This window comes from Gobius niger, assembly GCF_951799975.1.
Source record: "Gobius niger genome assembly, chromosome: 13".
NCBI classification, from domain to species: domain Eukaryota; kingdom Metazoa; phylum Chordata; class Actinopteri; order Gobiiformes; family Gobiidae; genus Gobius; species Gobius niger.
Window position 1 is genome coordinate 11,859,854 of NC_136864.1, and position 13,551 is coordinate 11,873,404.

General features: G+C 40.8%; 1 protein-coding gene across 1 annotated transcript; it reads right to left on the reverse strand.

Annotated features, from left to right (window-relative positions):
• Nucleotides 1-4,481: 4,481 nt before the first annotated feature.
• Nucleotides 4,482-8,853, reverse strand: tmem236 (transmembrane protein 236; the record flags this gene model as incomplete). Its single annotated transcript, XM_079569857.1, has 4 exons — nucleotides 4,482-5,128; nucleotides 7,512-7,629; nucleotides 8,145-8,217; nucleotides 8,603-8,853. 4 exons carry the CDS (start codon nucleotides 8,851-8,853, stop codon nucleotides 4,482-4,484), a joined length of 1,089 nt encoding a protein of 362 aa, XP_079425983.1.
• Nucleotides 8,854-13,551: the final 4,698 nt, after the last annotated feature.

The window sequence follows — 13,551 nt, forward strand, 5'->3', positions numbered from 1 at the left end:
TTTAAAAACGGTGGCCTAGTCCTTTACGGTGTGAGAGAGAGGGATTGTGGGTACTGAGCTGGGTAGTTGAATGATTTGAGGTAGCATTTCAGACCTGAAAGGGTTTGTACGGCTATCGCAGGTATGTCACGGTGTTGGGTTAAAGAAATAGGCCACCGTTTTTAAATACTGAGATATGTTCTTACTAGCTTACACGAGTTGATGCGTACCTAAGGTGAGAACATATTTTAGTATTTAAAAACGGTGGCCTATTCCTTTAAGGTGTGAGAGAGAGGGATTGTGGGTACTGAGCTGGGTAGTTGAATGATTTGAGGTAGCATTTCAGACCTGAAAGGGTTTGTACGGCTAGCGCAGGTATGTCACGGTGTTGGATTAAAGAAATAGGCCACAGTTTTTAAATACTGAGATATGTTCTTACTAGCTTAGTCGAGATGATGCGTACCTAAGGTGAGAACATATTTTAGTATTTAAAAACGGTGGCCTAGTCCTTTACGGTGTGAGAGAGAGGGATTGTGGGTACTGAGCTGGGTAGTTGAATGATTTGAGGTAGCATTTCAGACCTGAAAGGGTTTGTACGGCTATCGCAGGTATGTCACGGTGTTGGGTTAAAGAAATAGGCCACCGTTTTTAAATACTGAGATATGTTCTTACTAGCTTACACGAGTTGATGCGTACCTAAGGTAAAAACATATTTTAGTATTTAAAAACGGTGGCCTATACCTTTAAAAGTGGGACCGAGGGCGATGATTGGCAGCTGCGGAGGTGCGGCTCTTACGTTGATGGGCTGAGGTGGAGGTGTGGCCCTCTCGGAACCGATCATTGGCTGGAGGTGATGCGGAAATTAGTCTACCAGGTTGAATTAACGCCTAGGCTTCATTTTAGTACAACAAAAACATACCATGACATTTAATACAATCTACTCTAGCACAGAGTAAAATGTTTCATATGGCAAACTGTGCATGACTTGTCACAATAGGCGCTACAGGAAACAAAAAAGAGACAAACAAGGAGGTATCCGTGCGAGACTCACAGCAAAGCCACACACATGCCTTCTAGTGTTCTAGCTAATGGACGTTCACTGGAGAATCAAACAAATTAACTGCTAAGCTCTTCCCAGAAGATAGTGAAAGACTGTTGTGGAGTGAAGGGAGCTGCGCAGGAGGAAGAGAAAGGAGGAGGTGGAGCTGACCAGTGCAGGACACCACGCTCTGAAACAGGGACAAACCCAGGAGGCGCTGCACTATTTCAGAGGAACATAGGAGACTGAAGGCAGCCAGCCAGGTTTCCTTCGGGTGCTACGGTTTCCCCGACCTTCAAAAACATGCCGGACAGGTTGACCCACAGTGGCCGCGGCTCACAACTAACACCTGAAAACTATTCCGTTGTACACTTATACACTGGCAAATAAATTACTTACTTACTTTATTATCTTGCCCCATTATCTTTGACCTGGGGCCACCACAATCTATAGGTGAATTGTCGACTCCTGACCTCTTGGAAGCAAAATAGCCATTGCATCTCAAAATGCCAACCTCGTGATTTACCGGTAATTGCCAAGAATATGCACAACTTAACCGAAAGAGTGAATTGTATTTCCAAATAATGGTTTATGCTGAATCTACATTATGCATGGTTTCAGAAAATGGCCTGGTCAGCGATCCAATTATTTTCTCTGTCTGTGTACAAAAGGTCCATCTCGATTTTAATGTTATTTCCAGCAGCTTGAACAATAGGGAGTGCATTTGAAAAACACAAAAACGTAGTGTCCACTTTAAGGCAGAGCATTTTGAAAATCAACTAATTAACTATACAGTATTAGTAGAAGTTATTTGAATCTGAACTTCTTTGCTGGCTACAACAAATAAACCTGTGTACTGTTTATGTGGTCTTGCTATATTTGATTTTTTTTTTATGACTTTGCCTAGATGACAACTAAGACGGAGCATAAAGCAAAATGTGGAAATTACTATATAATTTTTTGGATGGCTTCTTCTGTCTCCGCGCTTAGGTCATTTAGGGATTCACACCACACAGTCACATTAGGACACAGAACTCTGCCGGTTAAGTGGGAGTTGTAAAATGGACACGGAAACTTAAGCTGCATTAATGCTTTGTTAGATTATACTGTGAGTCATTTGGAGAGCTGCGGAAATGAAAGTAAGTTGTATTCAGTGATCACATCACAAGGACATGACGCCGGTGTAAATGTATTGTCCTGGGCCCTTAAGGTTTAAAAAAATAGTAATAATTGCGCCCTATTTATAAGTTAAGTTAAGTTAATAATAATAATAATGCATTGGTTTTATATAGCGCTTTTCTGGACACTCAAAGACACTTCACATTGCACTATTCATTGACTCCATACTTGGTGGTAGTAAGCTACTGTTGTAGCCACAGCTGCCCTGTGGTAGACTGACCACCACCAACCACTCACTCACTCACTACATTCGCCAGGCTTCCTGGTTTTACTAAACGGTCTCCCATTCAAGTACTGACCAGGCCCTCCTCTGCTTAGGTCTAACAAGATTGGGCATCGCAAAGGCGTTATGGCCACAGTAGACCAGGTACAAGCATTTTATAAAAAAGTAGCCATGATAATTCATCTTTAAGGGCAAAATATTCAATCTAGCATGTGTTTAATAAACCTACATCAAAATACTGTAGATGTTTTGAACAAAACAGATAAAATTATTCTTTTTATGTGGTTACGTACAGTGGGGAAAAAAGTATTTGGTAAGTTTCCCATAGACTTTCTATTGGATTTTGGCCAAAGACTTTTTTCCCCACTGTATGTGTGCAGTGGTCTGGCAATTTAATTAGGATACATGTAGTATTTACTATTGGTAGTAGTAACATGTATGTATTTTTTCACTCATATGATTGCGTTAACACAAATGAAGCCTAGGCGTTAATTCAACCTGGTAGACTAATTTCAGCATCACCCACCTCAAGCCAATCATCGCTTCCGAGAGGGCCACACCTCCACCTCAGCCCATCATCTACCTCGGTCCCGCATTTAAGCCCCAGCAATCAAGGTTCATTCGCTTCCCAGCTGCGCTGCGACCCACCTCCACCCCATCTCCGCCTCTTCCATACACGGCTTCTCCCTGGTGCATCTTTACGGGTCTTCCATACCACCACCAGTGTCCAGGCTCCGGAGAGGACATCCCCAACTCTAAGCTGTTCATCCATAGACTTTCATGCATACATCGATCTGGGGGGTCTGATCGCCAAAACTAATATACATGTCAATAAACCTCCCTAATTGCTGCTTTTGTCTGTTTGAGTCTATCCAGGTTGAGTAGCTGATACTACTTGCATTGAGTTGCCCTGTGTACGAATAAATAAATAAAGTTGCCTTGCCTTACCCCCGCTTAACTGAGAACATTTCCTCCAGTTCAGCTTTACCCAAATCCAAAAGCTTATCTGGAGTTTACAACCTATAGACCAGAATAACACCTCATTTGAAAGCTACGCCGCACAAAACTCATCTAAATTGATATTTTTCCTCGCGTTGTCACCTTTTGACATGTTTTTTTTGTTGGGTTTTCATCACATTTTCGCCACATGTTCATTGCTTTTTTTGGTCACGTTTTGACACTTTTTTCAAGAAGCTTTTAGTTTTGGGTACAGCCAAACTGGAGAAAATGTGCTCGGTTCAGGCCGGGGTTAAGCCAAAAGTGAGAAATAAACCACAGCATGGTTCAATATTCTACTATAACACTATAGTTCATAACATAGCTGGTCTGTGACTCTCTGTGCCTCAGGATGCTTACTTTTACATTATGCATTATCACTTCACTCCCACATTAGGCCATAAACAGAGCCCCAGATCCATCCATCAAATTAGGAGAAAGTTTAAGTGTCGTCTATGGGGGACCTCTCAGTCAATTGGACCCATTAGAGGAACAGTATCTCTGCTGTGTCACGCTGGCAATATACTAAAATGGACAAGACAAGATTAAAATCCACCAACTTAAAGCAATGCTGTGCCAGAGGCTAAAGAGGCACAACCAAGGACAAAACAATAGAGATTTAGACGTTGTATAATGGGCACAACATAAGAGGAGTGTTAGAGAGTCAAATGAACAATATCTATACATTTTCTTGTTTTCCCCCAAATGCTAAGATAACACAGATGACTGAATGTACTTTGTGAGATGCAGTGCCCGGACCTGAAATCAAACATCCATCTCTTAGTATTCCATATAAAACATATCAAACGCTCAAATGGAGAGAATGGCTGTCAGTCTATGAAGCAAAACATGTTTTTATTGATTGCCATGTGTAAAACATCCACACAAACAATGTCTATAAAATGTTATGAGAATGCAATATGGAGAATAAAATATAAATATACAAAATTTAATTAATTATATAATACAAAACAACATGTCATGTGCTGTGGGATCTTTCAACTCAGTAATTTTCATCCAAAAATATGCAGGTTTTGTCCTAAAAGATTTTCTACAGCCTTTCCTTCAGAACATGCTTCGCCTTCGAAATATTTTCAGTTTGGTCAGAAGAGTAAAGTAGACATATGTGAGGCAGACAAGTAGGTTTTTCATTAGAAACAACACTGGAGTTACATATCCATGCACTGCCAAGAGCGCCAACCGGAGGACAAAGAAGGGAAAGTCCTGGAACACCACGCCCGCCCAGGAGTGGATGGGGTTGTTTGGGGTGATGGCAAGCCTCAAACATGACAAAAAGCTAAAAATGTAGACCGGGTACACCCAGCCTGAAAAGAAGACTTCGGGTACGCCTCCCATCCGGACCATCTCAACTGTATCCAACCAAAACATGAAGCTTTCCACAAAGATCTCCGCCCGGGGGTCTCGCTGCCACAGGATTTCCAATGGTCCCCAAGAGTCGCGCTGTCTGGCTGCGTACAAATAAGCAGAGCTGTTGGCCTGACTGGAGGTGTACATCGGTCGTGTGGGAGTGCTGTCCTGCCATCTGCCAGAGGGGGCGCCGTTGTGGACTTCAGGCTCATAGTGCGCCACTCCGTTGGGGGTGTCTTCGCCTTGAACATATTCGGGGGGGAGCTGTCCCGATACACTGTTGACTGTATCCAAATGGGTGAGAACGGGACTGGACAGGATCATGTCGTCGTCAAAATCATTGGCTGTAAACGGAAGACAGAAGATAGTTACCAATTATGGTAATATTTTACAAGATAGAAGTAGGTACAGAATATAATGCAAATCCACTTTTTGAGCTTTCAATGAAGTTATAAAGTTGCATCCTCGTCAAAAATATTCATAGAGTTTGGTTTGCACTGTCATAATGCTGTATATTAAGTTAGCCATCCCATCCAGTGCTGAAATACATACGTTGTTCTAAATCACATGTGTCAAGGTCAAGGCCCAATGATTTAATGTGGCCCTTTGAGGAGCATGAATTCCTAAGTGTTATGGATATTTAAAGGAATAGGCCACCGTTTTTCCATACTGAGATATGTTCTTACCTTAGCTTTGACAAGTTCCTTAGGACCTGTCTGATCTTCACCCGTGCCTTCAATCACGCAAACACAGCGCAGACGGCGTTAGCATTTAGCCTCTCCCCCTCTCCTCTATAGGCACGGGGGAAGACCAGACAGGTCCAAAAGAACTTGTCAAAGCTAAAGTAAGAACATATTTCAGTATGTAAAAAACGGTGGCCTATTCCTTTAATGAAAAAATAGTTTGCTCATTCCAACCACTAGGAGGCAGCTTAAATAAATAAATAAAAAAGAATTCCACACGTGTCCAGCAGAGGACACTGACATAATAAGAGATCAGAATATGAACAGCATATTATAGCCACGTGGTAAATGGTCAGTCTGCCCCAGGGCGGCTGTGGCTACAATAGTAACTTACTGCCATTGAGTTAAGGCTGCAACGACGCGTCGACGTCGTCGACGTCGTCGATTACGTAAATACGTCGACGCCGTTTTTGTGCGTCGACGCGTCGCTTGTTTACATTTCACTTCCAGCATGGCTGCGCGTAATGCAGACGCTGCGAGCGAGGGGGAAAAAGCACGGCAAAAGTCGTCAAAAGTGTGGGAGTATTTCCAGAAACGGCCTAATAATGTTGTTGTTTGCACACTGTGTCGCGCGGAAATGTCATATCACAGCAGCACAACTAACCTGACTAACGCCAGACTGCTGTGTGCGCTCCAATCACTTCGAACTGCAGTATCACTTGTGATTTTAGTCTGGCGTTAGCCAGGCTACAGCACAACGGCTATGAACGAACATGTGAAACGAAAACACCCGCGGCTGCAAGGGCCCCGTATCTCAGTCAAACTACGGTGTTGTTTCACTGATTAATCAACGCGTTGTTACGGGGACAGGCTCTGACAGCGCGCACGCACTCTCCGCCTACTTTGCCGCATATAAAACCAAAACGGAGCAGTCTGCTAAAGTGAATGAGCAGGAGAGACCGACCGCCTTCCCCGTCTCTCCCAACACGCGAGTAGACTACTTCTCCGCTCGTGTCCCGCTCGGCTGTCTGTCTCCCGGTGCTCGTTTCGCCTCATGCGCGGCTCCTCCGCGGCTGCATCACGTCCCCGTGTCCGGGCGCAGCTCTCATGTTTTCTCTGCGCGGACTCGGGGCATCGCCTAAAACACTCATTTAAACTCTCTACTTGTATCTGGTGGAGAATCAGGACAGTAGTTTGATGAATATACGAGAGTAAAGCCGAGTCAGTGGCCTTTTTGTTTCAAAGAGGAGTTGAATCCACACGAGGACAGTAACTTACAGTAACTCTGGTTCTCTGAATGTGCACCGTCTATAACGAATTGGGCGACTCACAGGCTAATTCTCAGTGGTCAGACAGAAATAACCGTCAGGTGCAGGTTTCAGTTAGTTTTAAATCAGCGGTTCCCAAACTGTGGGTCAGGGCCAGAAGTGAGAGAATGGGCCCATTTGCCATTTTAAAAAGTGGGGAAAATAGACTAGTAGTAAATAAATAAATAAAAGCCATGCCATTTGGAAACATCAATGCTTTTTTCTTCATTTTAAATTAAAAAATAATCGGTAACATGAAAAATAATCGATAGATTAATCGAAAAAATAATCGATAGATTAATCGATTAATCGAAAAAATAATCAATAGATTAATCGATAGAAAAATAATCGTTAGTTGCAGCCTTACATTGAGTGTGGAGTGAATGAATAATGACTTTATGAAACACTTTGAGAAACATGTGACACAGGCTGATGAAGCACAATAAGTGTAAGATGTTATTTATGAGGCCACAGCCCTGTACAATATATTCGGCCCTCGAACCAAATGAGTTCGACACCCCTGTTCTAAATGAAGCTCCATCCATGTTTATAAGGCCATACTTTCGGTGCTCTAATTGTCTTCACTTCGCAGTATGGAGTTTAAGGTGCTTGTCAGTAGCTGCCAGCTGCAATCTCCAACAGATTCTGGCTTACCCAATAATATGTGACCTTCTCTCGCAGACTTTCAAGAAGCTGTGTGGAACATTTTTTTTAAAATGCCATATTGAAACTCTTACTTGGTCCCAAGAGGTGATAGGGCCACAGTTTCTCCACAATGTCGACAATAATCATTGAGAACAACACCAAGGAAACAGGCAGCTCTGTGAAGCTGTCCAACTCTGGCTCCACCTGCACCTACAGATCGATGAGAACAAAAGAGGAGTCAATATCAAGAACTGCATCTGACACAAAGGCATTATAGGGAACAAAGCAAGGAGAAATTAGACTTTTTGAGGACTTCCTGGCTATAATCCTATTCCCGCATAAACGGTACTGAGAGAAGTTTATGCGTCACTATGAACATTAAATGGCATTGAAATAGAAACTGGCTTGTGGACCAGGAAATGTTACAGCAAGGTATTGGTTAATGGCCAATCCAGTGCGAGTTACTGAGTATCCCGGTCTCGTGATGAATGCAGTCACTGTCAAAGTCCTTCACAACAAAATTGCAAAATAATAAAGATTTCTCAATTGTAAAAAGTAATGTTGATCCTATCTATTGAACCATGCTTATTAAACACCTCATTGATAAAAGCCATTGATAATTATTCCCACTAGGGAAATAACACAGCACTTGGAAAATGCTCAAAGACATACGTGTGACATAACTATAATCAGCAATCAGAAATATTTCTGTCTAAATAATGTACCGTGGAGCTGGCGATTATGATCCCAAAACAAGGAGCAGTCGAGAGGACGAGATAGGCGAGGATTGTAGGTCTCCTGAAGACGCAAGCGATATAATAAAATGAGTTTATCACCATCATGACCACACATCCAATCAAAAATCATGAACTGATCGATACAGTTAGTAAGATACTTTGATAATTTAGGTTTACATCAGATTCCCTGACACATTTAATGGGAAGCTTATTGTATTTCAGTGTAACATATGGAGCAAAGGTAAGAAGAAGTTGCACAAAAAATCAATATGTGAAGAATCATGATGTATAAGATGGTTATTGTCAGCTGAAAAATGCATAATAACAAGGGCTACAAAAAACATCTTACAATTAACAGAAAAACATACAGTAGGTCATATGTTGAAGAAAAGAAGCTGTTACCAAATATGATGATGATTATGAAGGTTTAACACAGATGTTGTTACCATTGTGTGATCTCTGTGATGAACCTGCGCCTCTTCAGGACCATGTACTCCAGCGGGGCCCACGCCAGCAGCGTCACTGTGGTCACGTAGGCGATGGACACGGAAACAATGAGCCAGTACGTCGTCGTGTCCCCGGTGGTTTTCAAGAGCAAACCGGCGAACCTCTCCAAAACCACGAAGACCGGGGCAACGAGGGCCGTGAACTCCAAAATCTCCAGAAACAAAAATTTGACGGTCTTTCCCGACGGCATTGTGATCCCGGGAGGCTGCGTTCAGGTGCTCTGACTTTTAGACGGGCCGGGCATTGGACTCTGGACAACCCGAGTGCTTACAGTGCACCGGGCGGGCTGTATATTGTTTTAGTGTTTGAGTAATAACGTGGCCATGCTTGTAACTTTATAGGCCCACATAAAGCACAGGCATATGGCAAACAGGACGTTACATATTTAACTGATAAGTGCAGCACGTGGCTTTTCTCCAATAAAGTAAAGACTGTAAAGTACTGACACACCCACCCCTGCGCTTACCTGTCTGTGTAGAACATTAGGTCTAATACATAGTGGCCCCTGGGCCTCATGTACAGTAGCAAGAAGGCCCGCCAAAGAAATGCAACAGCGGCGCCATCTGGTGTTCAAAGAGGGCAACGCATGATTGAGAAAATGACAATAGAGGTGGAGTTTGTTCATAGTTTGCCTTTAACTGAAAAGGTTGTGAAAGAGAGTGTAACATTATATCATTTTTACATCCCGTTAAACATATAAATACATTACTATTTATAGGCCCATGTTCTGGTGTCTTTCTTATGGGGGTATTTATTTATTTATTTGTTTATGTCACGTCATTACACAATACTTTTCTCTTCCAGACATGATCAAAAAGGAACAGAGGGAAGATTAATTTTGAAAGCGATACGTCAAATGTGGTGGTTAAAGATGAGTAGAGCAGGTACAAGTAAAAAGAAGTGACCCAAATGTTGAAGAAAATGTTACAGAGTAACTGAATACTTGTCGTAATGTGAAAATCCTTATATTACCAAGGAAAATACCACAACAATCTATTGACATGGATATTTGTAAAGAAAAACCCAAATACAGATATTTAATATCAACGAGAAGCTTTGTTAACTTTAAAATGTACTCACATTGAATCACCAGGGACCCTTCGCACCCATCACAGTTTCTTAAAGGTAAAGCCTTCAGGGAGGAGACTGCGGAATCTACGGCCCAGTTCCAGTCGACTGAAAAAGCTTCCCATCGGGAAGCTGAACCTTCTATTCTATATTTTTTACAATTTTTTTTTAAGTAAAAGTAGATTATTAAGTAAACAATACTAAATGATACTACTCTAATAAGTAGTTTCTTCAAAAAGTTACTCAAGTACTATAAATGTAAATGTAACCGAGTACTATCTGGATCCATTTATTATCAGAGCAAATATTCTGTCGCTGTCGTCCAGATACTACTGAATATCCTAAACAGAAATACAAACAATTCTCATGATATTATGTCATCATTATCTCATCATCTAAACTGTTCTATACAATGTTATGTTTGGTCACAAACTACTAAAGCTGATGCAAACTAAAACTTTAAATGTATGAAACTGGACACAAAAAAAAATCTTCCGAAAGTGGTCATTCTGTACATTTGGCCTGTTTTTTTTTATTGTTGATACCAATTAATAAGTATGGTTAAAAGAATACATACAAACAGCAGGGTACAACTTGAGACAGTACATGTACAATAGTAGTGACAGTAAATTAAACAGGCAGCCTCTGAGTCTTGTACAACAGTCACACTGGGCCACAGTGCACCGGTGTATTGCCACAATATGTTACACGTTCAAAATGTGTCACAGACTGGCTCCAAGTCCTAATAATGGTCCCACAACAGCTGCTAAATTATCAATAACATGCCCTCTTTGATCCTACAGGTTATTAACTAGTTGTTCAACAATAGATCAGCAATGCATGTTTACTTCATTTATCACATCCATAAGACCTGGTCGAAGATGGGTCTAAATTAAGATATTCGACTGTATGTGTGTATTTTTAGTGATCATTTTGATGGAATTGTATCATCCAGGGCATTTGGCTTAATGCAAACTAGAGCTGGACGATATGGCAAAAAAAAAAATCAATTGATCTCTCCTTTGATTTGCCTTTATTTTTTCATAATAAATACATGTAGCTGATTCATAAACTTAGACTTTTAAACTTTTATACAAACCTCAGCTCAAACAAAACAAACGCATTCTTCAGTATCATTTAACAGAAACATCTTCTATCGTCTCATACAAACTCCAAAACTGTGTGCAGTTTCTTCTGACAAAGAAATGACTGTAAAGTAAACCTGACGATTTTGATTAAAATAAAAATAAAAAAAAAGAAGTATGAACTGCCCAGCCCTAATGCAAACATAAAAAAAGAAAAAAGAAAATCACTTCAGACAAATCCAGCTTTTGGAGTGTTTGGCCCTGTATTCCCTTTCCAACCACGTGTGGTATTTTTACCGTCTATGTGCACTAATATCATTTCAATGACCAGATAAAGCTTTAGGGAACCCCCTGCAGTCGGCGGTGCCCCCCAGGCCAGGGATCCACTGCACTAGAAGGCAGGGAGGCACATAGAAATAAAATGTTTTGTGGAATTAAAAATATTAAGAGAAAAAAAAAAACTAAACTCCGGGGACTGAAGATGTACAATTTATGCACATCAAATTAAAGCAGTACTAAGTAACTCTTGCCCCTAGAGGCTATAAGTGCAACTGCAGGTGTCGTAGCAAGGTGCGATTTTTTTTAACTTATTAATTGTCCGTGAGAGTAAATACTACGCTGACAGAAAAGGCGAAGGGAGAGAGGGATATTGAACATCCAATTACACAATGAAATTTTTTTTCCACTCAAACTTGCTGTAAATACTGTTTAAAGCTGCGCTAGCCCTCAGTTAGCTTTGCCCGCTAGCCTGTTAGCTTCTTCTTCGTGATCCTATAAGTCTGTATTGGTTGCTCCGCTAATTTTTTCTTCCTAGGATGGGAAAGGGCTTTTCCCATTCATTTTAGTGTTTTTTTAAGGTTAGAGTTAGGTTTTGGTCTATGGGTAGTTTGGATTAGTTTAAACCAAGTTTGTTCTCAAATGTGGCCTTTCTCATCCTAGGAAAAAAAAACATTTCGCCTCCGGTCCGGTGGCAGTCAAGTTGCAATTGTGGTTTTCTGGCCAGAGACACCAGGGGGAGATGAAGGACCCTCCAATCATCCCATTAACACTTGTATTACCCCCAGAGGGACTACAAAAAGGATTTATTAAGGGAAAACAAGTTACTTAGTACTGCTTTAAATTGAAAAACATAAACACACAAGTTACGATTTTGTAAGTTTTTCCAGTTGTTGTTCATACTAAAAACAAAATGATATTGTTAACACTATATTCAAGTCTTCATCCTCATCCTTCCGTCACTGTGCACCATTTCATAAACACATTTTTAATCTAGCAATTTCAATTCAATCGCAGACGGGAGAAGCAGCAAACAGGAGAATGGCAAGTTTTTTTTTTTTAAATATTTTGATCTTTAAAGCTTCAACACTGTAACTGACCGATAGCCGAGAGACGTCCACAAATCCTGACCGTGTCGCCAGGAAGTTTGCGTCGCTCTCTCAATTGTTTGTAAGGGCTTCACATTTGACCTCATTATGGTACAACACAGAACTGTCCCGAGTGATTTATTTAAATATACAACTAAACAATATATAATACTCCTGTTGTGAATAATTACAACCATCCTACAAGGTGTCTCCATTTAAAAACAACATAAGAATTAAAAATATAAATTAGAAAGCACTACGAAGAAACGAAGCCTCGAAAAATACTTGGTGGTTCTGCCAGTTTTTGATACAAGTGTGACTTCAATTTACAAAGGTAGACCTCCTAATTTTAGGGGTGAATAGGACTGCAAATATTAGTAAAAGTTCTTCATCTGACATACATTTACACTGTGTTTGAATGTAAAATTTTGCCAGCTATACATTTTCTTGCATCTGAGAGTGACTTGACACTATTCCCAGCCTTAAACATTTTGACTAAACAAAAGTAAATTATAATTCAATCATAAACCAGTCTTTTGTATCAATTTGCATATATTGGGTGTTTTTCTGTGGTCTTGTATCTTTAAGAGTCTACCTTAAGGCTGAGATTTGAACACACTTGAGCTGTGGTCACTACTTATACAGTATATATACAAAAGTGATGTGCATGCTTTGCTTCTTGTTATTTTCTCCCTCAAAAAACAAAAACAAAAAACAAAAAAAGTGGCGTCAGTTTTCAGTTTTTTCTAAAAGTCAAACAACATATACAGAGCAGTAGCTTATTTTCATAACAATTAATGTCCTTTTAACATTAGAATAAAAACGTCATGTTAAGCCTTTGCGATCCATAGCCGTCCGGTTTTCTGCAGAGGATAAGGAGTGGGTGAGAAGGCTGCCCCCTAGTGTTCAGTTAGTGTATGATCAGTTGAGTTACGGACACTAAGGAAGGTGCCCCCATAGCGTCTTGTCTTGTGGTGTATTTTGAGTTCCAGTGTTACAAATGGTGTTTGTGTAGGCTCTCAGTCGTCCAGGAATTTCCCATCGAGGTAAGGATTTTCAAATTTTGCCAACTGTAATGGGGTTGATTGGATTGAGGACGTTTCACCTCTTTCTACAGAGGCTCATCAGCTCGTACGTCAAACGCTAAGACCGGGTAAATGCACCAGCTGGAAGCCCCTTTAACCACTTCCTTGTACCTGTATTTTGCGTTTACGCTGAACTAATTTAACAAATAAAAACAATCTTCCTTCTGGACTGGGGTGAAACTCATGATGGTTCGTTCATATTAGCATTTTAGAAGCGCTGCTGCTCTTGTGATCTGGGGAGTCCATTGTATTTGGGAGACAAATACAATGGACAGAGTAAGTTTAT